Raw genomic sequence first — 25,443 nt, 5'->3', positions numbered from 1 at the left:
ATAACAACAAGCCCTGTTTAGGTAAATTGTCAATTTTAGGTGAGAGACTTAAAACAATTACCCTATATATAAAATTTAAGATATAAAATCGAAATGTACTTAAAGACAAACTTCAAAAGCATCAGGTGATCACAAAATCTTTTAAATCTTCTAAGTCAATCAAGCTTCTAAAATCAAAGCCCTGGTCTTCCAACCATTCAGGTTAGTAACTTTATATTATATAATTACAGTATATTATTTTATTATATTATATTACTCAGCAGTTTCATTTGGAAGGATCTGGATTGCTAAGATTTCTTTTGGCCTGAGAGCCATCATGCTAAATTTAACTGACATGTTAAGTAATGCATAATAAGAATAACAAATACAATGCTGAAAATCACAGAACACCAAATATAATACACTGTAGTTAATATTAATGACAAATGATAAAATGTGAAAAAGTGTTTCCTTTCATCAGTGTGTCTGCCCAAGATTCAGGTTTGAAATATTTCAAACTCAACATATAAAGGTGCCAAACTTACAATTTAAACAGGAAGGTGTGGCCTCCACAAAAACACAGAAAGAAAGTCCTTCAACTAGTCAATCCTTCAGCTGAGCAGCATGGAGATAACAACACTCTGCACAGTGCTTGGTGAGTCAGCTATGAAAATGTTCACTTATACTTTGACCTTCATAAATTAGTGATATGATGTATTTCCATGCATTTCACACAATGAAAGAGGAAATGTTCTATTTATGTGGTAAGTTTAAAACCAGTTGCTAATTATCATTGACCAACATGTTTAATACCGTCTGAAATTCACATTTTTAACCCAATATCCAAGTGATACATATCAGGATCTACAAAAAATCTTAGCTTTTTGAAGATGTCACTTTAAGATGTAGGATAAATAAAGAGGTAATAAAGAGACATCATTTTCACTTTTGGAAATTCTTTAAATCTCTTGCAAAGACACACTTTTATCCACATGGGTTTAAGTCTTAGCTTGATATGTGTAGTGGAATATTTTAATAAAACAAAAGTAAAAATGTTAAAAATTACATTTTATAATGTTGATTTTGAAGCAGTGCATCCCTAAACATGATATTAAGCGTATGAATCTACATGGGATGATTGCAAATGACTTTTGTTTTACAAAAAATCCACCAGTCCACACCTGAAGTGAAAAATGACAAGTATGTAAAACTGTGTTCTTTAAATTAAACCCAAGCTGCTGTGTGTCCACAGATCTCAGCAACGATTTGACCACATTTCTGCAGCAACTTTCAGATATGTGAACAGAAAAATTACAAGAAACTGCTGTGCATTTTCAAAGGCTTACAGCACTGCATTGTGGATAAATCATCTTGACATTAAAGACATTTCTTGCAGTTTAATAGTTCAGAATGATATCATCTGTAAGAGAATAAAGCACTAAAATAAGAGGATGAAGATGTTTCAGACAAAAGATTTTCAAGCAGGATTGCACCACAAAGATCTCTCCATGATGTTTGGTGGAAAGATGCAGCATGAACTGACAAATAAATACATTCAGATCTGGATAGAGACGGGGGTTGTGAATCCTTCTTTAACCTTGTGTTTTTGGGGGGTGTTTTTGTAATATTGTTTGACCTCAAAGGTAAAGCTTGTACTGATTCTAATCTAGTCATTCTTTTTCATTTCTGCAAAGTGTTCAGGTTTCGCCAACATCTGTCCGTTTCTTGCAGGGCTTCTCAGAGTCCTCCCTGACAGCTCCCAGTTCTTCCGGCATGACTCTGCTAGTCTGAGCTGTCGGCAGGAGGGAAACGTGTCTGAATGGAGCATCAAGAGGAACACATCCATCCACAAAAACCAAAAGAATTTCTGTGTGGATCCAATGGCCACATCTCACTGCTACATCGATGCCCTTTACCCATCAGACAGCGGAGTGTACTGGTGCGAGTCTGCAGCAGGGGAGTGTTGCGACGCCGTCAGGATCACAGTGACTGGTGAGTTGAAAACTTCTCCACATCCATACTTCTCTATGGTTTTAAATTATGATGACCTGTCTTTCAGATCACTCTGTCATCCTGGAGGGTCCTTACCATCCGGTAACGGAGGGGGACAATGTGACACTGACCTGCAGAATGAAAGAGCCCTCGTCCAATCGCACAGATTTCTATAAAGATGGATTACTAATCAGAAGCAGCTCTACAGGAGTCATGACCATCCTCAGTGTTTCTAAATCTGACGAAGGCCTCTATATATGTAACATCTCTGGAAGTGGTAAATCTTCACCCAGGTACCTGGCCGTCACAGGTAAGAGCAGCCTTAAAGAAGAAACTTATATAAGCAATCTTATGAATTATGAGTTTCTCTCAAACTTTCTGGTCAAAGTTCAGACAGTTTTGATTTTTTCATTAAAGAGATTTTAGTGACAAGACTAGTGCAGTTTAGTGCAGTTTATTCAATCAATTCACTTCTCATGTTTTTGATAACTAATCTGTTGATAAGGTGTTCGTGTTTGCAAAAACTGAAACGCATCTGCTGATGTGTGAGTTTCCCATCCTGAGTGTCTACTTGAATGCTTTAGGGTGAAAAAGTAAATTGGGATTCAGAGCAGATTAACAAGGTCCAATGACATAAGAGAAATTTGATGTAAATATTGATATAAATTGAATAGTTGTTTTGAGATTTGTATGAGAACAAATAGCCATGAGTTCACTATTGTTGCATTGAGGTTAGAATGTGCTATTTCTGTATGTAAGCAGGACTTCTTGCACCGCCAAACTCTCGCCTCGCACATGTTCCCCTTCCTGTGGTGGCCGTGTGCCTCCTGCTGATCTTGCTTTTCTTGCTAGCCACCGTGATGTTACTCTGCCTCCGAAGACGCCTCAAAGGTCAGTCTGTTTTCATATCAACAACATGACATCGAACAAACTGTTGGCTCAGCACTACCCTCCCAAATGAGTTACCTGCTTAACACAGTCACTTCACAAGTTCTAGAAAAACATCCACAGGTAAGGACTAGAAGGGTTATTGTTCAGACTTTCAGAGGAACCTGGGGGCGTTTGTCTCAAGTATCAATACTATACATTTTAAAAACATCCACAATATTCATATTTTATAGTTATAAAATATGAATACAGAATACTAATCCTATAAAATCAGATTCTCCACTCAGGGCTGATAATATTTCACAGATCCACTTATCTGCATATTTTTTTAGGATATGTACTATAGAAATGTAACATATATGGAAAAGCATACATTTTCAAATTACCATGAATTTTTTTAAATTAAAAGTTTAGTGAAGCTATATTGAAGAATTTGTGAAATATGCTCTGCACAAAAATATTTTTGCTGTATTCGAAAGACAAGCAATGTGAAACATTTAAGTAGCATGTTTCATTTCTCATCCCAAAGACAAACAGATCTGACACAAAAAGGAATTTTATTAGAATTGGCATCAAATCTGGATTTTGTCAAATGTGTTGCAGGTAAAGGAGACCCTGTTGTTCTGTACACTGATGTCACCACCATTCAGGAAGTGCCTTCAAAAAGAGTGGCAGGTAAACACTAAAATGATTGGTGCATAACAGATACAGGTGTACAGGTGTACTACCATAGGACTTTCGATTGTGAAACAATGAAAACTGTGTCATTCTTTATCAGCTTTCTGTGACTCACACTTCTGCTTTGTGATTGGTCCAGCTACATCACCATGGTTGCGATAAACAAAGCAGGCAGAACTAGTTAACATGCTTGATACTTGATACTTGAATCTCCAGCACTGATTCATTGTAATGATTTAGTTACTGTGAGACTCAGTACACATATACTGTAAATACACACAAACACAGGAAAGTAAAAGCAAATGACACATTCATGTATTTTTGTAATAAAAGAAACTAAGAAGACGTACAAAAGCAACCAATCATTACTCTTACTCCTACTCTTCATACATTATATAATAATAAAGGTAAATATCAAACTGTAAAAAAGTACATGACTGGTCAGGAATGGTCTGGAGTATGATTTGTGACCTAGTTTTTGTCTGAATTAACACAAAACAAACAAACAAAAAAAGTTAAGTTAATGTTAGCAAAGCTCAAAGCCGGCCTTTTTTGGGGGGTGGAGGGGGTGATTTCATAAAGCCTTAATAAAGAAAACATGATTACACTTTTAAGATGGTGTGTAGGCTCAATCCAGATTGTGAAGACCTTCAAAAGATACCTGATCAGAAAAGACCAAAGCCACCAGGGCACAACTGATAAAACTGAGTTTCTGGAAGGGCCTAGAATATTCACAGTTTGTGTCCTTCCTCCACAGATATGGAAGCTGTACAGACCACCTACTCCACAGTGAAACCTGGAAACGTCTAATAACAAACAGTTCACCAGTGTGGAAATGTATATCTTGTAATGTGAAATTTAACTGAAATGTTCCGTGAACCTTTTTAATGACAACAAATAAAGTTACCCAAACTCATTTTTCCTTTTTAAATAAAAAGTCACTCATCGGTAGCATCTGAATGACATGCTAGTGTTGGTGTTAGAATGAGGTCAGCAGCAGTGTGGGGGAGCTGGTATCCTAAAGCAGCAGAAAGTGACTAAATCAGGGGTGTACAAACATTTTGACTGGTGGGCCACACAGAGTGCATCAGTTATGATGTAGCCCAGTGTTTCTGTTGGATGTATGTCCACCAAAACTGAACAATCTCACATGTCTCCTTGGGCTAATCCTGTTAACAAACCATCAAAACAAATAAAAGAAGATCAGTGATGTCATAACTCACCAGAAACCAGCCCAAACGGACTACAGTCAGAGATTCCATGATGCTGACTTGACATAATGGAAATCAGGACAGTTTCCACATGTAGTGTATTCTATTTATAGCTGAAGGAACAAGTATATCCTCATTCCACTTCTATTCTGAGCCATAGTACATTTCCACTCTACCAATAGACAGATAATCATGAATGTGAGTACTCAGTAATTAGTTGCCATAGCTGAAGCGGGAGGTCAGATTGTTTGGTCGTTCGTAAGAAAAGTACAACTTATTGCCTGATTGTTACTGCTTTTATTGTGAAAGTATAAAGTAGTAATTGAGGTATCATTTTCATTTTAGCATCAGTTCTTTTTAGTTTGTACACACACACACACACACACACACACATGCACACACCATTGTTCTATCTGCCTGCCAACACTGATGTAATTTGATACAACAGAAACGTGGCAAACGCTCTTTTTCACGGTAACATTCTGATGTATCAAGAGTGTAATGATTGTGGAAATGTGCCTCATGCCAACTTCCTTGCTGGCATACATACACATGTTTCTACAGCAGATGATCCTTTGGCGACACTTAGAGGTGATAGTGGTATAATGGTATAATTAATAAACATGAATGTCCTCCATTCCTGTATTTGGTCAGTCATTGTTCTGCCGAGGAGATGGTGGTGTGGTGTGGCTTGGACGGGACTGGGTGTATCTTGCCATACAGTCCAGAGAAGGTGTTCCACAGTGTGATGACGTGTGTGTAGTGTCCTGCATAATGTGGCTTACCTACACACCACCGACACCGACACACACCCAAAATTTCCCAGTTTGGGATATATAAAGTATATCTATCTATCTATCTATCTATCTATCTAGAGCAGAATATCCCACCCCACCAGACGAACCAGATACTGGACCCATAAATGTATATCCCACCAACCCCCCCAAAAATGGAGGAGGACATTCGGGCTGAGCAACATGACCTGATTTCAACCACATAAAAGAGGTAAGGATGCAAAATTCACTTATTCACCAATGCAGTTATTGATTCACTGAGGGGACGGGCAGTTCTCACAGGTAGTCCTCAACTTACAAACAGTTGACTTACGAATGGCCAGCGATACAAATTGAAGAAATTAAACTACTTTTTGAGTGTATGGTTTCTTATCTTGATCCAGCAGCTGGTCACAATGCAGTCACGTTCCATTTGCACTTCAGTGAATTCCAGCTCTCGTGCTTTAGCCGCAGCTTGACAACGGAGAGCAGCTTCACCTAACCACAACAGTTTCCACTCACACAAAATATAGGACAGCTAGTACAACATCTTCATTTTAAATTAACATGTTTACTGTATTGTGGGTTTTGAAGTAGCACAATGTCTTGCCCTGTTTCATTTCTAAGAGTTTCACCACTGATAACCTCAATATTTCCAACCAAAACTGGAACAGCTGCTCTATTACAAGATTTGAGCTTTTTCTGCTTCTGTCTGATGAGTACATCATATAGCTTACCGATTCCTCTATACACGTGATAATGTGTTACTATTTTGCCAACACATATAGTTGCATATATAAATTTACAGCTATCACAGAAAATGTTGATTTACAGATTTACAGATATTACAGAAAAATTTCTTCGAATGCTAACCATGAACTGGTTTTAACAATGTCACCTAGAATTTTTGAATCAAACTCTTTTGTGTCAGTGGTGGCTTAGGGGATTTATCCCTGTCTAAGTCAATGAATCGGCCTTTTAGGCCCCTTTGAGTTACACACATTGTAATATGATTTCCTGTGGGCTTGGCTAAACTGTACCCCCAATCATCTCACTCCTCTGTTCTAACAGGGTCATTTGCGTTATCTATTTTTGTCAGATGAAACCTGTTGTAATAGCATTCTTAACGTGCTACATGGTTTAAAACATTTTCATTAAGAAAGGAAATTTCCTGTAAATGGTGTCATGTTTGTGTTTAGAATCAAAAAGGTACACAAAAGCAGGAGCTCAAAGACTGAGTTTAGGTGAATTTTTAATTCTGAACATAACAGAATAGAATGTGATTTATATTTAACCAAGATCAGCAGAAAATATATAAAACTATGGCTACATAGTCATGCAGGTTTGAAAACAGCACTGAGGATCATACCACTGGAATATCTCCAGGACTTCTAGTGATACATAGTATTTTGTCCCCTCGCAGCAGTTAGCTTGACTATATGACTTTTTCCATGACAACGCCATTGATGTGTCTCCTGTCCACCGCATTCTGAGCTGCTGTGAGCACAAAGAGATCAGAGGCTCAGTATTTAGGGCATATAGACCATCGGATTTGCAAACGTTCACTCGTAGAAGCAGTTGCCTTTACCCACCGCGCTTCCTGTCTCTGTAAATGAGTCCAAGCAAGATGGTGGACAGCAGGTAAGGAGCTCCAACAACCAAGTGATAGAGCAGTCTGGGGAAAGAACACCATCTGGAAACTGTAGGTGAAGCTGTGGAGACAGATAAACTCCAGTGTTAAAAAACATCATGAACCAAAGACAGGAAGTCTTCTTGACACTTTTAATTCTAAATTACTTCAATATTATCTTGACCCTAATCCATTTTTGATATTTTTAAATTCAAACTACTCATTTGAAGACCAGAACAACAGTTCATAACTACATTTCTTAGTTTGAATTATCACCTTAAATAATAACTGACAGACACATTCACCATGAAATGGTTCAATTTATTCTATTAATACACAAATATTTTCCCTCTAAATGCCTATTATTGTTATTACAATGATTACTGGAGATATTGTGTTAAAGACCACACCATGTACAACTTATGATGACTATTATTATAATTATTATAATTTTCTTCCTCATCACTCAGAGCAATACTCTGACGATGATGCTGATGATGATTTTAATTCTTCTTATTTATGTAATTTCTTTATTATTGGCTCCTTTTTCTGAACTTTTGCAGTTTTTTGTTGCAACAAACTTGGCAGACAAATACTGCAGGAGTTATGAACATAACACACCTTTATCAGGGGCAGTGACAAATAAAATTAATCAAACGTAAACACAATCTCCGCAGACATTCTGGCTTACCTTCAACAAACAGCCAGCTGCTGGCTGATTGTCCTCCTCCAGAGATGCTACACATGTAGAGCCCTTCATCAGACTTGGAAACACTGTGAATGGTCATCTTTCCTGTGGAGCTGCTGCTGATGGAACGACCATCTTTATAGAAATTAAACTTCTGGTCGGAGGACTGGGTTTCATTTTTGCAGCGTAGAACTACAGCAGAGCCTGTCGGTACGGGGAGAACAGGACTCTGCAGGATCACATCCCCATCTTCAAAAGAGAAACAGACTCACATGGCACATTTTTTGCCAACTAATCAATTAACTTACAATCTTAGGAGAACAATGAGATTTAAGTTAAGTGTAAGTGTGCCAAAGATATTGTTTGTTCACCTTCTTTTTTGTCAAATTAAAAAGACCACAATCAGAGCAAGATGTTAAAATAAATAAAGATGAAAAACAGGTCGTACCCAGTCTCCTAATAATATGGATTCAACCAATCAGAGCTCATCTCCCTTAAAAAGCCAAATCTGTCTACACACACACACACACACACACACACACACACACACACACACACACACACACACACACACACACACACACACACACACACACACACACACACACACACACACACACACACACACACACACACACACAGTCCAGGTTCATACAGTGAAACAGTTTGGAGTAAATCACCCCTCCTCTCAATTACTCTGAGAGTGGAATCTCTAAATCAGACAGTCATTGGGTCAACTGTGTAGACGCAGGACACTGAGGGTCGTAAACTGTTCTATGTTGGCACTGACAACCTGCTGGTCACCATTTAAACCAGTTCTCCTATGGATGCATTTCAAGTAAACTTTCAACTTTAGCAATGTTAGCACTGAGCATAAAAACGACCACATCAACAGTTGGATACTAGAGGACTTATGTGCTGCACAGAGGGAAGAGCCACAAACATCTGTACTCGTACCAGTGATGGTGATGTTGACGACGTTGCTGGTCTTCCCATCTCCAGATTGACACCAGTACATTCCAGTGTCAGTTGGGTAGGTTTTTCCAATTTGGCAGGTAGAATCGGAGGCAAAACCCCAGCCAAAAGAGCAGGATCGGACTCCACCCTCCGTGGTGTTCCTCTTAATCTTCCAATGAGTGGTGTTCAGTTCACTGTCACAGCGAAGAGAGATGGAGTCATACCTGAAGAACTGAGACTGGTCAGGAGTGACCCGAAGACAGGCTGCGCCATGGGAGGAGAGTAACACAGAACAGACAGAAGTGGGAATCAGAAGGGAGGCACAGATTCAAGACAGAGCAGTCAACCATAAGAGGAAAGTGAAACAAACACAAAAATGATTGAAATTAAGAGGTAAAAGGATATTAACGAAAACAGTGGAATTGAAAAGATTAAAAAATTATAAAAGGGATGAAAAAAGATGACATGTTTATTAGAAGGAAGTATAAATATATAAATAAAATACACAAGAAAGAAAATGTTGGCAGATATGAAAAAAGAATGAAAATGAGTGGGAGGGCAGGAAAAAGATAAATAAAATAAAAACCAAATTTTAAAGTGACAGTAAAAAGAAAATAGAATAAAAATTAAGGTATTAAGCAATGATTTGAATACATTAACAAAGACAGGAATAAAGCATTGAAGACGTGTAACAAACAAAAGACAAAATAGACATTCGAAAATGAAATATTATTCAGCAGCTACACTTTGAGACAATTTTCTTATAAGCAGTCATATACAAATGTGTGTGTATATATATATATATATACACACACACACACACACACACACATATATACATATATTTACATATATATATATTTACATTTATTACTATATAGTACTCACGCAGCATCAGGCAAAAAGGTGTAAACTGCATCCTACCCAACCAACAACCGACAGACTGATTTGTAACTTCCTACATTACAAAACTCAGCAGCCTCTGTTCGGTGTTGGGGGAGCTACCTCAGCACATCATTTTTCTGGACTTTTTCTTGATTTCAAAGAAGTTGATGAGAGCCTGAAACAAAAGAGTGATAAAATATCACTCTTTGAATTGGTAGTGACATTGGTTAATAACAGCCTCCAGGGTTTTGAGCAGACATGTGTTCTACAGATTTAAAACCAGTTGTTTTAATAACAAACAGTGCATAAAGTCTTTGTATCTTCAGAAACAGCCTTACAAAAAAATTGTGATATTGTAGTTGTTGAGGTAACGTGTATTTGTGAATTAAGTGATTACACTGAGTGCAGGAAGTACTTTATTCCACAGTGTTGTATAAAAAGCTGTTGACATTATTTACACAAGAAAGAGGAATTACAAGTACTTCAAGTCAGTTCAGGGAACAGACCCTTTATTTACAACCCAAACATCATTTACCTTGCATGTGGCCTACAGTACATAAATACTGATGTGTTACACATACATTATACATAATATATATAAACACATATGATTTATGTGTAAAATGACATATATACAAAATACGTATAAAATCATATGAACAGTGCAAATAAATAATACCTTCACTTAATACCTTCATTTAAGTCTTTTATATCAAACATTGCAATACTTTTTTGTCAATAGTGTCACGTCAGAGTCATTTGCCTCAACTATACATATGCATTCTCTTAATGGGCTTGGAGTTCTACACAAACACATTTTAGCAAGTGTGTGTGTGTGTGTGTGTGGGGAGTTAGGAACGTATGTAGCAGGTATGTATGTTGCAGCACCATTCAAGACATAAAAGGTAGGGTTGAAAATACTTATCTTCAATCTTGCAACAAGAATTTCTATGCTATTAAATCTATTTTTTCTTATTGGAGTTTTAAAACTTAATTGCATTGGTCACATTACCATGTCGCGTTTCCAGTATTTCCTTAGATGAATCTGCATTTATCTGTTTGTTGTTCAAACCTATCCATCTGAAGATAGGACAAGGCCCAGATGAACAAATTGTAAGGGGACGGTGTCTTGCTCAAGGGCACCTCAGCAGCACTCAGGAAGTGAACTGGGACCTCTCCACTGCCAGTTCACATTCAGATTTTTGTGGGGCGCACAGGTCTTGGATCGGCCACCGTCCAGGCCCCAGCCCAAGACCTAGTGGACTGAGCTACTGCTGCCATTTTAATCTGCTAAATTATTTCTGATATTATTTTGCACTTTCTGCTTATTTTTCCACTATCTGTCTGACTTCTGACAAAATTGATCACTGATAAAATGATGGATGAGATTGGAGTTTGAACGGCTGGACTGTGTTTGGAGACAAGGATTTTAAACTCTCAGATATGTTGTCGGGTTGTTGGAGGACTGGTCCAGTCAAGACTTGTTGAGAACGGTTGGCTGATCATCCTGTCATACCACAGTCTGTAGCAGAACCTTAGTCTGGAGTTATTAGATGGTCTTCATTATCTCACGGCGCTCTGAATTGAGGTCAGCAACCTCTATTGTCACCCTCTCAATGTTGTTTTCCAAGCTGTCAGGCATATTAGTCATAAGTCTTAGGGATGAACCACTTTCACACATACTGCCAGCTCTATAGCTGAGTGGGTTTGTCTCCCCTACGTGAGAAAACAAACAAAGCACTATTAGTTTAACATCAATCATTTTTTTATTGAAGGACAATTCATTGTGGTGGATAATATACATTAATATAAATGGAAATGAAGCAGATAATGATGAATGACCTGGATGACCTTAAAAACAACACAGAAATCAACAGATTTCTTTCATTTTGGTTTGATTCTTCGATTACTTTGTAGACTGGTAAATTACTAGGACTAGTGTACTTTTTCTGCACTGCTTAAATGGTTTACTGAACAAAGTAGATTTCACTTTGCACTAGTATATACCCCCTCAATGCACCCAAAAAGTGGGTATGCACTTTGACCTAGATCAGGCATGGCAAAACTACGGCCTGCAGGCCACGTGTGGCACGTTTGACTTAGTAATCTGGCCCACCAAACATCTTTCACCCATATCATGATTTTATGACATACAGGTAGTCCCTAAGATACGGACCTAAGACTTATGAACATTCGTAGATACAAAAAAATGTACACCGCCATATTTGACCACTGTTACCCTTTCTGCCATAGCCCCCACCAAGCAGCATCAGCGGCACATTTAATGTCCTGAAACTGCTTCTGGTAAGTCTTAGGGAATAGTACTTTCACATTTAGAGTATTAATGGGATTCAGTTCAGCTTAAGAACAACTTCTATGAACCAATTGTGTTCGTTGATTGTAACTGTAGTTGTAAACAAATTTTTACAATAAGCCTTGCATATGTTTGCTTTGCTGTTGAAGATCAAAACCTTCTATTTAATGGTTTTTACATGTCAAGAATTAGGGCCTGACCCTGTCATCAAAACATAATTCTGAAGACACAAAATAAAGATAACCAGTGCAGATTTGAGGGCTGTATCTGCAATAATTCACCAGCTACAGCAGTAGTCCCCAATCCCCGGGCCGCGGACCACTACCGGTCCAATGGGTCATTTAGTATCGGGCCGCCCAGAATTAAAAAATGATTTACATTACTTCCGTTTTATTTATTTCGGAGTCGGAAAAGTGACGTCTGTCACGCTTGACCGGCCTCAGTCACGTGACAGGTTACCCCTAAATTAAGCGCCCACCACCGGTCCAGTGTACTGGATTAAATTCTAGGCAGATTATCTGGAGATCACCCAAAAAGTATCGCAAACCCTGTTTCCATTTCCAAACTCCTGTCCTTGCAAAGCGGCATTTGTTTCTTTGTTTATTGTCTGTTGATGTCTGCATTTCACATAAAACCACTGCGGATGATTTATTATTAGACTACAGCTGTCCTGGCGTCATTAACGATTATAGAGCAAATGAAGGCCGGTCAGTGAAATATTGTCTTAGATTAAACCGGTCGGTGGCGCAAAAAAGGTTGGGGACCACTGAGCTACAGTACCAAAAAATGATGGAGGACAGACAGAAATGTAGGTGTCTTTAGCTTATATTAAAATCTCATGCTTTATGCTTTATCTGCTAAATTGAGTTTCTCTGCCAGATAGTGCCCAGCTCAGTGTTGATGGCTTACCTGGTTTATTACATCTCTTCCATAACAGGATAATGAATGTACAGGCCAATACCAGTAAAGTGAGCCCCTCTGTGATGGCAAAGATCAGACTTTGGGACCTCATGGAACTGACTGAAACAACAAGTATATTATGGGATATATCACAAATAATCAATAATCAGACATCTACTGAATTTAATGTGACTACATCAGCTAAATGAAATGTCGTTGTGCCTATGTCTAAAATGTTTCAGCATTCAAATATGAAAACTTTATTTACACATCTTGAACGTTGCATACTACCTTAATACTGTGATAAGGTCTTCAGTGCATGCACTCTTAGATGTAGGAGGATGTTAAATGATTCAGAAATGAACGTTTCTAAATCTTTTGGGGTGGTTGGGTGGGGTCGGGTTACTGGAATGAAGTGATCAATGCCCAACATACAAAATAAAAAAAACACCCTTCCACAGTGACAGGTAGAAATTAGTTCATTTTAGAAATGTGAAGGAAAATTTCAGCCACTTCCTGTATTCAGATTTGCACCAAAGTTGAGTAACAGCCAGTCCCGCAAATACCAAACACATGAGGGAAAACAAAGCCTTTAAAGTGGAGTAGGTTCTGTGGGTTCACCATGAAGGTGTGTCAGTGCTTACAGGGATTACAAAGGACAATATACTGAACAGGCAATCTCTCCCAATACTGGACCAAATCTAAAAATAAATTCTTGTCGCTAGTACTAATTTTGACACAAAAACATGAAAATTAGGCTAAAACTTAAAAAAAAAATTTGACGGAAATATGAAAAAATATGGTAATCAAGATGTCTCTGTAAGGAATTTCATGTGTGACTGAAGGTTTAGGTAAATCTGCTAATGCAGGCGAGTACCTTGCAATAAAATATGTGCCAATCTGGTCTGGTTTGTCTTTCGCTGGTGAATGCTGCAGGTCACCCTGTAGTAAGAAGCCAATAAGGCAAAATGTGAAGTTTTAAACTTAAACATCTAATATAAAACTAAAATGAATCAGATTGGATTCGCATAATCTTAATTTCAAATAGCAGGCCTCATTTAAGGTCGACCAAATAACAAGTGAAACTTTTAACCTGCTGGAAGCATCCTGGAGAATTGCTGTTCGTGTCACGCTGTAACATCCACTGGCTTCTTGAAGTTTTTTTGGCTCATTTGCAGAAATTTGGTTTCCTTTCTCATCCAGAAATGTGATTTCAGGCTCCGGCAGCCAGCAAACAGCCTCACACACTATAATCAGGCCTTCACTCTCTTTTGAAACCACTGTTAGCTTTGGTTCCGTCACTGCAATGACAAAAACTTCATTCACTGACACTAGAGAGGAACATAAATGTTGTTCTATAAACTCAGCTAGAGCTGTTCTTTAATTTTGGAAAAGGAAAACATCCTTAAAACATGACTCGGCACATACTACAGTATAATGTAATGAAATGACTGTTTTCAATGTGTTTTTAGGTGATTGTGCTGCACCACCTCCCCTATGAGGAAATAAAATATTACCAACCCACAATAAGCTCCACAATCGAGATGCTCCGGGGGGCGTTGGGTGGGAGCTTCAGGCACTGGTATATTCCAGCGTCAGACACCTGCACATTGCTGATCCTCAATGAGATGTTTCCGTTTTTCAGTTGGTTGTGGATGAAACTTGTCCTATACTGGTATGATGGATGCTTCATCTCATGTGTCTCACAACCATCACGGTACAAAAAGACAACATTTGGTTGCAGCCCTTCTTTGGACCACTCTACTGTAGGAACGTCTTCATCAGCATTGATGTTGAAGCTACATGGAAGAACGACATTCTCGCCAGCAAAGGCTATTACTGTCTGAGATGAATCGTGCTTTGAGGATTCCCCTACAATGAAACATATATATGTATTTGATATGTATTATAATATGTATAATAATAATAAACAGTTATTGGGATCAGACAGAGTGTAAGTCTCCAAGCAATTGTTTAGAAATGCCATACCTGAAAAAATGTAAATATCCATAACAAAAAGCTAAAGCTTCATAATTATAAATGCATGGAGATAAATGGAGATGTGTACATAGTTTTTGGTGAAAAATATTGATCAGATTTTTGAGTTAGGGCCAAGGAACCCTCATCTGAGAGAAATCCCATTTAGAGAATGAATCAACTAGTAACCATGGTAACAGAAAAAATGAAACCATATGGCAAAAGGCAACACTTCAGTAGCTGATAGTTGTTTATTGAAAGCTGTGCAAAAAAATGCTAACTAGCATTTGAGCTCTGCATTTCATGAGAAACGTGTCTGCCTGTAATGAAATCATTTTAACATCAGCCTCTGAGATACACTCCAATCTGAATTTCTGAGCAGCATTTTCATGTTTACTAATTATAACTAAATCTCTGACTTGTCAGGAATCATTAGGCCAAATGTTTTTCGTTATATTAATTAATTTTTACACACATCCCATTTAATCAAAAATAATGAACAAAATTGATTATACAGCTAAATAAATGTAAAATCACACTGAGTTTCACTCGTCTGTTGTGATTTGGATGTTTATTTCCTTGTGCCTCTTAGCCTTCATACACATAGAGGAGGCAGATTCAAAGGCAGGAAAATTACAACTTCTTGCCTGACAAACAGTTCCTTGTACTTTACATGTAGGTAAAATTTTCCACTGTTTACATTCTTACTATCTCACTTTTCCGCAAATCCTGTGATCAACGAAAGATGCATCAAGATTGTCAACTGTAAGTCTATCCTCCGAGGGATTTTGTTGATAGGGGAAGAATTTAAGTATCTGATCCCTTTGATACTAATCGTGAAGTGCTAAAATATGATTTCTTCCTTTTAACAAATGCCTTCTCTGTTCTTGATGGTTGATCCTGAAAAGCCATCTTCAATTTAAAGATGCATTTTTTTCAATTAAAAGAGGCGACCCATCACCATTAAACCAAAAACCTTTGTGCTATAAGACGACAGCCCTACCCACTGTGTCACCATGCTGCCAGTAAGCTGTCTGATTTATTATTATTTTTAGTTTCTTTTCTGATGTTAGAAACAAACTTCGCAAAAAAGTATTTTATATCTAACAATTCCCTTTTTTTAAAAAAAAAAAAAAAAAAAAAGGATTTAACAGATGTAATCTCTGTTTACATGAGAATCTCTCATGTTGTGAGTTGGAAATGTACTTCCTTTTGCCTCCGCCTTTAGACACCCAGAGGTGGCGGCTTCACAGACTGGCTGGAAAAGTACAAGCTATTGTATGACAAACATTTCCTTGTACTTGCAGAAAAAAAAATTCCACTCTTGCCTTACTAGTCCTGCGTAGAAACAAACATAAAACTCAAAGCTTGAAACATAACCTGTTTAATTGATGTAAAAATGGCTGTCAACTGCAAGTACCACTTACATTTTTGTAAACAAAGAATGTGGAACTTAATTTATCCCTGATTTTGATAAGAATCACAACAGAGAACTGACTTTTAATAGCTGTAAAACGAGCTGTACTTTGGGAAACACTGATTCATTTGAAAGTTTATGGTCTTGAGCGACAATATTGTGCTCAAATAGTCCCCTGCTGACTGTCAGTCATCTCACAAAAATACATTGAAGAACAGGAGCAGTCACGTTATATTAACGCCACAGTATATTTTACGTAATGCGTTTAAAATCTTTCACATACCTGTATATGTAGAAGGAAGCGACAGACATGCTGAGACCAGAAAGAAGCGATAATTCATGGCCAAATAAATGTTTCCTCTCGTAAAGCAAATTTTTGGTCAAACTGACCCGCTGGCCAACATCTGACAGCCAAACTCTTCTGATCAAATGAATGACCTGCTGAGACGTTCACGGGCCCCTGGGAAATTTTAATAATCCGATTTCGTGGGCGGTGATATACAGTATGCAGGGCGCTTCAGCGCCACCAGCTGGGACTCGTTGGTATCGAAGTTATGTTGGGTACATGAGGCTTCATGAAGCGCTTCAACACCTTGCCAAACCGTATTGAGGCTGTGACTGCATACGGACATCTGCAGGACCCTAAAATCCCCACAGGCAACCTAGTTGACGGACTGAACTGACACTGATTTGATGACCTACTCAAGACTATAATTTAAGTCACCGTATAATAAAATCGCACAATATTTATTTTCAGTTTTTGGAACTTAGTGCACACAGGGTTAAAATGCACACTGTCGATTTTTTTATTTTTTATTTTTTTAGCAAAATTAAAGGCTTTTATGTGCGCCTTACAGTACGGAAAATAAAAGTAATACTAATAAACAGTGATTTCAAAAACTTGGATGGGAGCGCTGTTGAACATGAAGGATGGGTGGAGGTCAATGCTGAAAATATGAATCATTTCTGACAGATATGTTTTAGTTTTACAATTTTTATATATTTATAATCTCATTGCGCATACCTGTTTACATTGTACATTTCTGTTTATTGTGTATTTTACTGCATTCAACTGGCCCTTGGGGACAAATAAAGTTTTTTACATCAGGCGAAGTAAAAAACTAGTTTTTGTGTGTTCGTCCGTCCGTCCACCAAATATCTTCACAACCGTTGCAGATAGAAAGATGAAAAAAAAGCACATTACTCAGTCGACAAAGGGCATGAAAATGAGATGATGACCTTGACCAGGAGAAAACTGAATTTAATTTGTATGACGTTGCGTAGCTGGGAGGCGGCAGATCAGATGATGTTACTGATGTGAGATGGGAAGGACTGAGTGTGTTCAAGGACAACAACAAGAACCAATGAGAAGAACATCAGTTTTATCACTATTAAGAGAGATAGGAAATATACAATGAACAGGAGGGGCCTGAGGACGGCGCCCTGGGGAACCCTGGAGGAGAGGGGAGTCTGATATGTTTTTAATACAATTTGCCGCCAAATAATTTTAGCCTACCTCACAGTCAAGGCAACAACAAACATTTTGAACACACAAAAGTGTGTGTGTGTATCCCCGTCTGACTCAAGAATTGCTACACACAGGCCTTTCACTTGCTTTAAAAATGACATGTTTACTAAATACGATGACAACACATGACTGATATGACATTTGCTTTATTGGCAAATTGCAGTTGAAGCAGTTTTACTTTGATTTGATGTCACACATATGAGGACATTGCAGGCATATGTTAACATCATATGTTAGCTCTTGAAGAGACTAATGCACACAGAATTTATTACCGTCACCATGTTTTGAATCAGTTGTTCTTCCAAAACCATATTTGATAATTTGGTATAGCAGTAAATTAAGAAGCGTTTCATTAAAGCAGTTTTAATGAGGAACAGCGATACTTCAGCTGATGATGATCACGCCTTCTTTGTGCACAGAGCAAAATTCTTCTTTGAGCAGTCCACGACACTCCATGATGCCAAGTCTGAAAAAAATGAAAACATGATAATCAGTAACATCACAAGCCGCAGTGGAAGCAGCCCACCAGTGGTTTATCAAAGACGATGTCCTTTCCTCTCTAATATGACTGCTTAGTCTATGTGTGTAAAAACGGCCAGTCAGCCAGACACTTGACTCAAGTGGCAGTTAGCTCAAGGTTATCTATTGCTAGCATTTCTCAGACTCAGACATTTCCCCACGTTTTGCAGTCTGTTTTTGGTAAATCAAGTAATACTTGCTGACGTGTCAGAAATGTATCTGACTCTTTAACACCAATCATAGCGACAGGACAAAAGTCCTCCACCCATTTTCACATTTTTGTACTTTTACGTTAACTTACGATAAAAGTTTATTTCAGCGCAGCCTGTGCCTTTTGGTTCACCCTTATACCAGTATGTATAGCTAAATGGAGTTCCATCAGTCCACTTGAACTCTCCCTGAAAAACAGAAAGGTGATGATCATTGATGAAGTGACTTGCATTCCTCCTTGCAGCATGCTTCTACTGTGGGCAATGTGTGCATTCATGAGGAAAGTGTTTTATTGTGTCCACATTAGTGAAGTAAAAGTCAGCCCTGGCATCATTCAAATCCACTGCTGTAATTGTTTCTAACTATAGTACTTCGAATTGAAATAACACACACATGGACATTTCAATAAACCTCTACAGGCTCCTGTTTGCTACATCAGTAGGTTTCCAGGGTCAAGTAATCAGGTCGATTGTTATAAGCTCTCTATTCATTCATTTGAGTAAATGTTTTGACTGGTTAAGATGTTTCAGTTGCATTCAGTCAAAACCAACTTTACAACCACAAGGAGAAACTGCTCCGCCAGTAAGTATACGATCCCAACCCTCCGCCTGTTCCCTTTCAAGACATTCACAGCTTACCTCTGAATTTTCGGCTCCAATCCAAATTTGATGTGAAATATCAAAAACATCAAATGACAGACAAGAAGCTTCAAAATCCTCCTTCTCACTGCTTATTGACAACAATTCACCACCTTGTTCCTTGCAGTATTTCTGAACATCAAGAGAAAGACCAACGGTTTGTTGTCAGTAACACGTGACACAGCTGTGTGATCACAATTCGTATCAATGATTTTTTTCCTGGTGTCTGTTTGCCTCACCTCTGCTTCACTGAAGGTTAGTGGATTCATGACGTATAGACCACAGCGTTCCTTACCATCAAAGTAGTACCAGTCGTCTCCACATGACTCTTTTGGATCACATAAACCAGTTTCAAGATCAGCTGTGAAAACAAAAAATGAGCTCTTGACCAGTTCTTTTTAAGGTTTTCTTTCTGTAATTTTTTGATAATTTTTCATGTCTGCATCAAGGTCTACCTCTCACAGTGTCCAGACAGCACACCAAAAGCAGCACAGCAACTCCCACAGCAGGATACATGACTCAGGGATCAAGAGGTCTGACGGCACCAGACAAGGAAAATGACCTGGAAAATTAACATGTAAAAGAGGGAAAAGCTGTTTTAGGACAGTCCATAGTCAGGCCTCGTATTGTCAAAATAATATTTCTGCAGTGAAAAGTTTTTCTGAATTTGTAGAGAATTAATGATCAAATGCTGCATCTTAATTTACCAACGTAAAAATGTATTATCATGGATATCATATAAAAGACAGAGAGGAAAAAAAAACTTACTGCTGATAAGTTCTGTTTTCTGAATGCTCCTCTGACTGACGGGGTGATGGCTTTTTATCTCATATTAACACCTAACAGTCATGCCCTGAAGACGTCCCAATATACTGTCAATATCATGAGATGACTTCTACCGGTGACAAAGACAAACAACTAGTATTACGTATTTTATGTGATCGTGTGTGAGAAGAATTTCTCTTTCTTCCTGTTGTTCTGTCTCTCATTCACTTAATTCATTTTTTCTTGTTTTCTTTTATTATTAATCTTTTTCATCATCTTAAGTAACTTGTCTATTTTTATAGTTGTTTTTCTAGTGTCTAAATGTTTTCTAAGAAGTTTAAAAAATCCTTTCCAAATCCATTCCATTTACAACCTGGTTCACTGTACTGAAGTCTCAAATTGTTAGTTTTTGCAACTATATCTGGCCAGAAACAACAAAAGAAACAACAAAAGTCTTCAAACCTTCTTTCACTTTTTTTAAAACACAGTGAGAAAGTCAGGAACTTTGGAAATATTTTTGATATCAACCACACATTTTAAAACAAAGATAGCATTTTATCCAAAACTTTAAATACTGATTTCTTAACTTGATGCTGTGAAACGTGGTTCATGCATTATTCTCTATTAGACTACTATTTCATTTGCAGGATTACACAAACAATCAGTGGAATGGCTCCAGTTTATCCAAAATGTTTTACACAAACATGAAAATGTGAGCACATTAGTTTAGTGATGAAAGCACTTCACTAGCTCAAACAGAATCACCTTAAAAACACAGTTGATGGTTCATAAAGCACATGGAAATGTGTTTGTGTCACTTGTAGTTAAATTTAAGGCAGAGAGGCTGCCTTTTGTGACTCTAATCCTTCTGACAGGGACAGATTGCTCTCAGATCTGAGGTCAAGTGCCACTCTTTCCACCTTCAAGAGCAGAAATCTTGTTGCTATCTCAACTTTTTAAATAATTTCATAATTATTTTATTATTATTATTATTATTATTATTATTAATTATTATTAATTATTATTATTATTATTATTATTATTGTTATTATTATTATTATTATTATTATTATTATTATTATTATTATTATTATTATTATTATTATTATTATTATTATTATTATTATTATTATTATTATTATTATTATTATTATTATCACTACTACTACTACTATCTGCCTTCACCGGCTCATTTAAGGTGAGCAAAGGTGAAGCGAGCAACTGTTTCATTGTCTGATGAGTAGAAATTTAAATTTTTTTTTTTCTTTTGGAATACACGATGGCACATTCTCTGTCCATATTCTGTCTCACTTTCCCATCGTTGATTAACATGGATAATAGATATAAAAACACCCCTGCGCTTGAGGCAACACCTCAGTCCCAATATTTATGAGTAGTTACATAATTTCACAGCATAGCAAACATTTAAAAGAGGGAAGACAAACAGAGGGAAGACAAACAGCAGAAAGCAAATGTTTAATCTTTTGCTGTGAGAAAAAAAATACAGTTAGAACTCACTTCTGTATGCTTGAAACTGCTCTTTAGTTGGAGATATGAATGTTCCAAGTTTTGATATACTTCAAAGACATAGAACATGTTATGGGAATTGTGATGTACACAGGGTGCGTTTTATCAAATAACACGGTGGGGGGTGTCTTTTTAATAATGAAAAAATCATTTAATGATCAACAATCAACAGGTGTAATTCTTTGTTAGGTTAACGGTAGGCCATTTGAGCCTAAATTCTGAAAATTTGAACAATCGTATTTAACATAATCTTAAAAAAGACATGTGAAGACATGTTTGTAAAACGTAACATTATCACCCCATTGAATAAGATTTTGCGTCATGTCAAAATAATTCATAAAATATCAGACTAAGACTGAACAGTTTGTTCTGATGTCAGACTTCATGCATCCTTTTCCTCTTTCCTGCTGGTGCCTCATCTGCAGCGTTTCGTTGTTTTATTCTCATCTTTGTGAACTACTGCGCAGGAAACAAACACACAATGTCTTTATGAGCATGGGGACGTTCACAAACGTCGAGCATGCAGATAATGGGGGTCAGGCTGAAAGCTAGTGCCAGTATTGTACACTATTTGCTACCTGTAAGAAAACTGTCACACCTGTGTGTTATTTCATACTTTTAAAAAAAATTATTGGCGAGGTTGTTGGAGCCAAATGATGTATTGGGTGCCATGGGGATAAGTAGGAACTAATGTTGGTTGAGGTAAGTTTCATTGACATTTTTTTGACCGATTAATGTTGAACTATGTGTGTTTTTTCTATTTGATGTTAACTATTGGTTGAGTCAAATGAGAATGGAACTAAAACAGAGTGAACAAACATGAAGTGGTGAGTCAAAATTTTGAATACTGGAAAGTGCATCAGCACGTCATTCACATAAGTGTGGTGGGATACGTCAGTGGCTTAAAGCTTGCCTTAGTCTCTTCCCTCTATTCTAAAATCCATCCAGCCTTCCATCTTCAACTACTTATCCAGGGCCGGGTCTCAGGAGGTTTAGCCCGGCCGGACCTCGTGGGCAGAAGCCTGGCCACCAGGCGTTCGCATACAAACCTCAACCCCAGGCCTTGCCATAGGGGTTTTGTTCCTGCTCTTGGTCTGTTTGCCAAGGGAGACCCTAGCAGGAGCGTACTGTAGAGCCCCTGACAACATAGCTCCTGGGATCATTTTGGCACTCAAACTCCCCCACCACGATAAGGTGGCAGCTTTCGGGGGAGTACTCTAAAATCATAAAATTCTATTTAAATAAGTTAGAATAAGTTCAATTCAGGAATTGTACCCATGAATGATCAGTTGGAACCAGGGTGAGGAACAGACTGATTAGATCAAAACATTTGCTCTGCAGATGTTTTGATCTAGAATAAAGAAAGAGAAGTATTTGGTTCTGTCCAAAAACAGTCAGTTCCATTTCTCCTAATATTACTGTCTATGCAGCTGTTATTTTTATGTTTACTTTAGAATAAATTGTTTCTTGCTGTTAAATGTTCTTTCTCTGAGCCTTCTTTTTCCATCAACTCTGTCTCAATCGGTCTGTTTCACGAAGTCTGTGACTGGGGACCAGAAGTTACCAGTTCAAGGCCCAGCATAGACCAAAAACATTCAGAGTGTGAGCTGGCAAGTGGAGGTGTCAGTTCACTTCCCGAGCACTGACGAGGTTACCAAATATGAGGCAAGGCACTGCCCCTCCTACAAGCTACTCATATTTGGGGGCGCACTCTGCTTCCCACTGTATATATAAAAAATTACATGCCTTCAGGCCCCATAATCTGGTGTGTTGTTCATAATTTATTATTGATTCCTTTTAATTATTGATCATTATTTCTTTATTATGAGCAAAATAATTTATTGACATTGTGAATTCATGATGTGATGAAATATTTATTTGACTTGAACATTGTTAGTCATCTCAGTGAAGATGAGACTCTTATAATTATTAATTGTGATGATCACATCTTCTTTGCACACACAAAATAATTGTTCTTTGAGCATTTTGTGTCGTTCCATTTTCCCCATCCTGGAAAATTGTAAAAAATAGTTTTATTAGTATCACAAGTAGTATTAGAGATTACTGGTAGTTTAGAAATTTGTTTGTAGTTTATGAAATATAATGTGTGCATTCAAACACTTTATCGTAGTTTGTGGATTGTCCTCCTTGAATTGTTTTCAACTTGACACAGGAGGGATTACATGACAAACAACTATTTTTTGTTGTCAGCCATTCTTAAAAAAATCACTTCTTTCAGGTTTTCCTTCTGACTTACTTCCAAAGTTCATTTCGATGCATTCTTCCATTCCATTAACGTTGTTTGGTTCACCTTCATGCCAGAAGGTATAAGAAAATTCAGAGCCATCAATCCACGTGAATAAACCCTGAAAAACACAAGGGTGATGATGACATTTGACATACACACTCCTCCATCTAACCTGCTTTAGGCCTTTTTAGTATTTGCTACAGAAAAATGCCTGCAGTCATGAATGAAGAGACCCCACTCTACGTTAGTGAGTGGGGTCTCGCATCAACCAAATCTGCTTCTCTCCAGCTACTAGACAACAGACATGGACAATTCATAAAACTATCTTCCTTTCAATCAAACGGGTTTTAATAACAAATACTCTTACAGAAGCGTATTGTCCCATTATGTTCTCTAGTTCTGTTTGAAGTGGCCAAAATGTGTACTACGCATGAAGTCCGAAGTCAAAACTTTACCTACCTGCTTTCTTGAGAATTTGGCACCAATCCAAATAGTATCAGGTGGAGTAAATGGAATAAAGGTCAAACAAAGCACGTTAAACATCTCCTTTGCTGTGTGTATTGACACCAGTTCACTTCCTAAGGAGTGACAGTGGTCCTGAAATTAAATTGTGAAAGCCAGAATTAGTCTTCATCAACTAATTTTATATAATTTTTTTGGCTGACATCCATTAGTGTTTGTCTCACCTCTGCGCCACTGAAGGTTTGCAGATCTTTGATATATTTAGCACAGCGATCCGTATCAATGCGACTCCATCCATTTTCACATGGCTGAGGTCGGTCACATATTCCACTTTCGTACCCAGCTGTCAAAACAACAATCTCATGAATATCTATTTTCTATAATTTGTTGATGATTTCTCACGTCTGCGTCCAGGCCTACCTCTCACGGTGTCCAGACAGCACACCAAAAGCAACACAGCAACTCCCACAGCAGGATGCATGGCTCAGGGATCAAGCGCTCTGACGGCACCACACAAGGAAAATGATCTGGAAAACTAACATTTAAAAGAGGGAATGGCAAAAAAATTTGTACTGTTTTGAAAAAACATAACATGATCAATTCAAGCTTTTATAAATGACCTTAATATATAGTTTGACCTTTACATAAAAGCAATCTGCACAAGAAGTAGTTTTTTATGTTTAGAACTGAAACAAGATGTTTAGGTGACAAATTACTTCATAACAACTAAAGAAAGAAAATTTTTACATTTCAACAGTTTTGGATATTCTTTTTCTTCGGCAAATGTCAAAAGAGATTTGGGATCCATTGCTGGGAACAATGCCCAGATGCAGCATCTTAATATATTATTATGTACAATGTATTATATAAAAGACACAGAAAGAAAAATAAACTTACTGCTGGTATGTTGTCTGAACACTCCTCTGGCTGATGGGGTGAAAGCTCTTTATCTCACATGAACACCAAACATTCATACCGTGAAGAAATACCAAGGTAGTGCCAATATCATCAGGTGACTCATACTGGTGACAAAGACAAACAATTAGTATTACGTATTTTTTTTCAGTTTATTTTCTTCTTTCCAGACATGTTAGTACAACAGATTTCACTTTCATCAGTGTTGGACCATCAGCACCAACATCTGAAAAGAAAAAAAAGGGTTGACGGGTAGAAGCCATTGGATTGTAAGGTTCCCGTCCCCTAAATCAGGGATTCCGTAAGTGTGGTGCGCGAGCTGCCGCTAGGGGGTGCGCGATT

At 37.7% G+C, this 25,443-nt stretch overlaps 4 protein-coding genes across 6 annotated transcripts; 1 reads left to right on the top strand and 3 right to left on the bottom strand.

Moving 5' to 3' along the window:
• The first annotated feature begins 74 nt into the window (after positions 1–74).
• Positions 75–4,929, top strand: LOC137590646 (low affinity immunoglobulin gamma Fc region receptor III-A-like). 3 transcript variants are annotated; one of them, XM_068308350.1, is made up of 7 exons: positions 75–201; positions 536–634; positions 1,711–1,971; positions 2,039–2,281; positions 2,824–2,862; positions 3,463–3,534; positions 4,295–4,929. In XM_068308350.1, exons 2-7 carry the CDS (start codon positions 604–606, stop codon positions 4,345–4,347), a joined length of 699 nt encoding a protein of 232 aa, XP_068164451.1. In that variant the 5' UTR covers positions 75–201; positions 536–603; the 3' UTR covers positions 4,348–4,929. The 3 variants fall into 3 exon arrangements, with proteins under 3 accessions (XP_068164451.1, XP_068164450.1, XP_068164449.1); XM_068308349.1 differs by having other exon boundaries at positions 2,734–2,862; XM_068308348.1 differs by having other exon boundaries at positions 2,731–2,862; positions 4,295–4,928.
• Positions 4,930–6,770: 1,841 nt separating this feature from the next.
• Positions 6,771–16,717, bottom strand: LOC137590963 (erythroid membrane-associated protein-like). Its single transcript, XM_068308825.1, has 10 exons — positions 16,573–16,717; positions 14,417–14,767; positions 13,989–14,196; positions 13,773–13,837; positions 12,905–13,015; positions 11,234–11,397; positions 8,797–9,121; positions 7,843–8,088; positions 7,114–7,233; positions 6,771–7,018 (listed from the first exon to the last, which is right to left on the bottom strand). Exons 1-10 carry the CDS (start codon positions 16,628–16,630, stop codon positions 6,957–6,959), a joined length of 1,710 nt encoding a protein of 569 aa, XP_068164926.1. The 5' UTR covers positions 16,631–16,717; the 3' UTR covers positions 6,771–6,956.
• Positions 16,718–17,959: 1,242 nt separating this feature from the next.
• LOC137590914 (C-type isolectin Sp-CL4-like) lies at positions 17,960–20,057 on the bottom strand. The gene is made up of 6 exons (XM_068308768.1): positions 19,953–20,057; positions 19,640–19,746; positions 19,424–19,545; positions 19,185–19,316; positions 18,638–18,734; positions 17,960–18,283 (listed from the first exon to the last, which is right to left on the bottom strand). Exons 2-6 carry the CDS (start codon positions 19,698–19,700, stop codon positions 18,216–18,218), a joined length of 480 nt encoding a protein of 159 aa, XP_068164869.1. The 5' UTR covers positions 19,701–19,746; positions 19,953–20,057; the 3' UTR covers positions 17,960–18,215.
• A 3,287-nt stretch (positions 20,058–23,344) lies between these two features.
• On the bottom strand, positions 23,345–25,134 carry LOC137590930 (C-type isolectin Sp-CL4-like). Its single transcript, XM_068308793.1, has 6 exons — positions 25,084–25,134; positions 24,607–24,721; positions 24,411–24,529; positions 24,184–24,321; positions 23,734–23,842; positions 23,345–23,486 (listed from the first exon to the last, which is right to left on the bottom strand). The coding sequence occupies exons 2-6, from the start codon at positions 24,665–24,667 to the stop codon at positions 23,419–23,421; spliced, it is 495 nt and encodes a 164-aa protein (XP_068164894.1). The 5' UTR covers positions 24,668–24,721; positions 25,084–25,134; the 3' UTR covers positions 23,345–23,418.
• Positions 25,135–25,443: the final 309 nt, after the last annotated feature.

This window comes from Antennarius striatus, chromosome 23, assembly GCF_040054535.1.
Source record: "Antennarius striatus isolate MH-2024 chromosome 23, ASM4005453v1, whole genome shotgun sequence".
In the NCBI taxonomy this organism is placed as follows: Eukaryota; Metazoa; Chordata; class Actinopteri; order Lophiiformes; family Antennariidae; genus Antennarius; species Antennarius striatus.
This window is presented reverse-complemented; position numbering and strand designations above follow the sequence as displayed.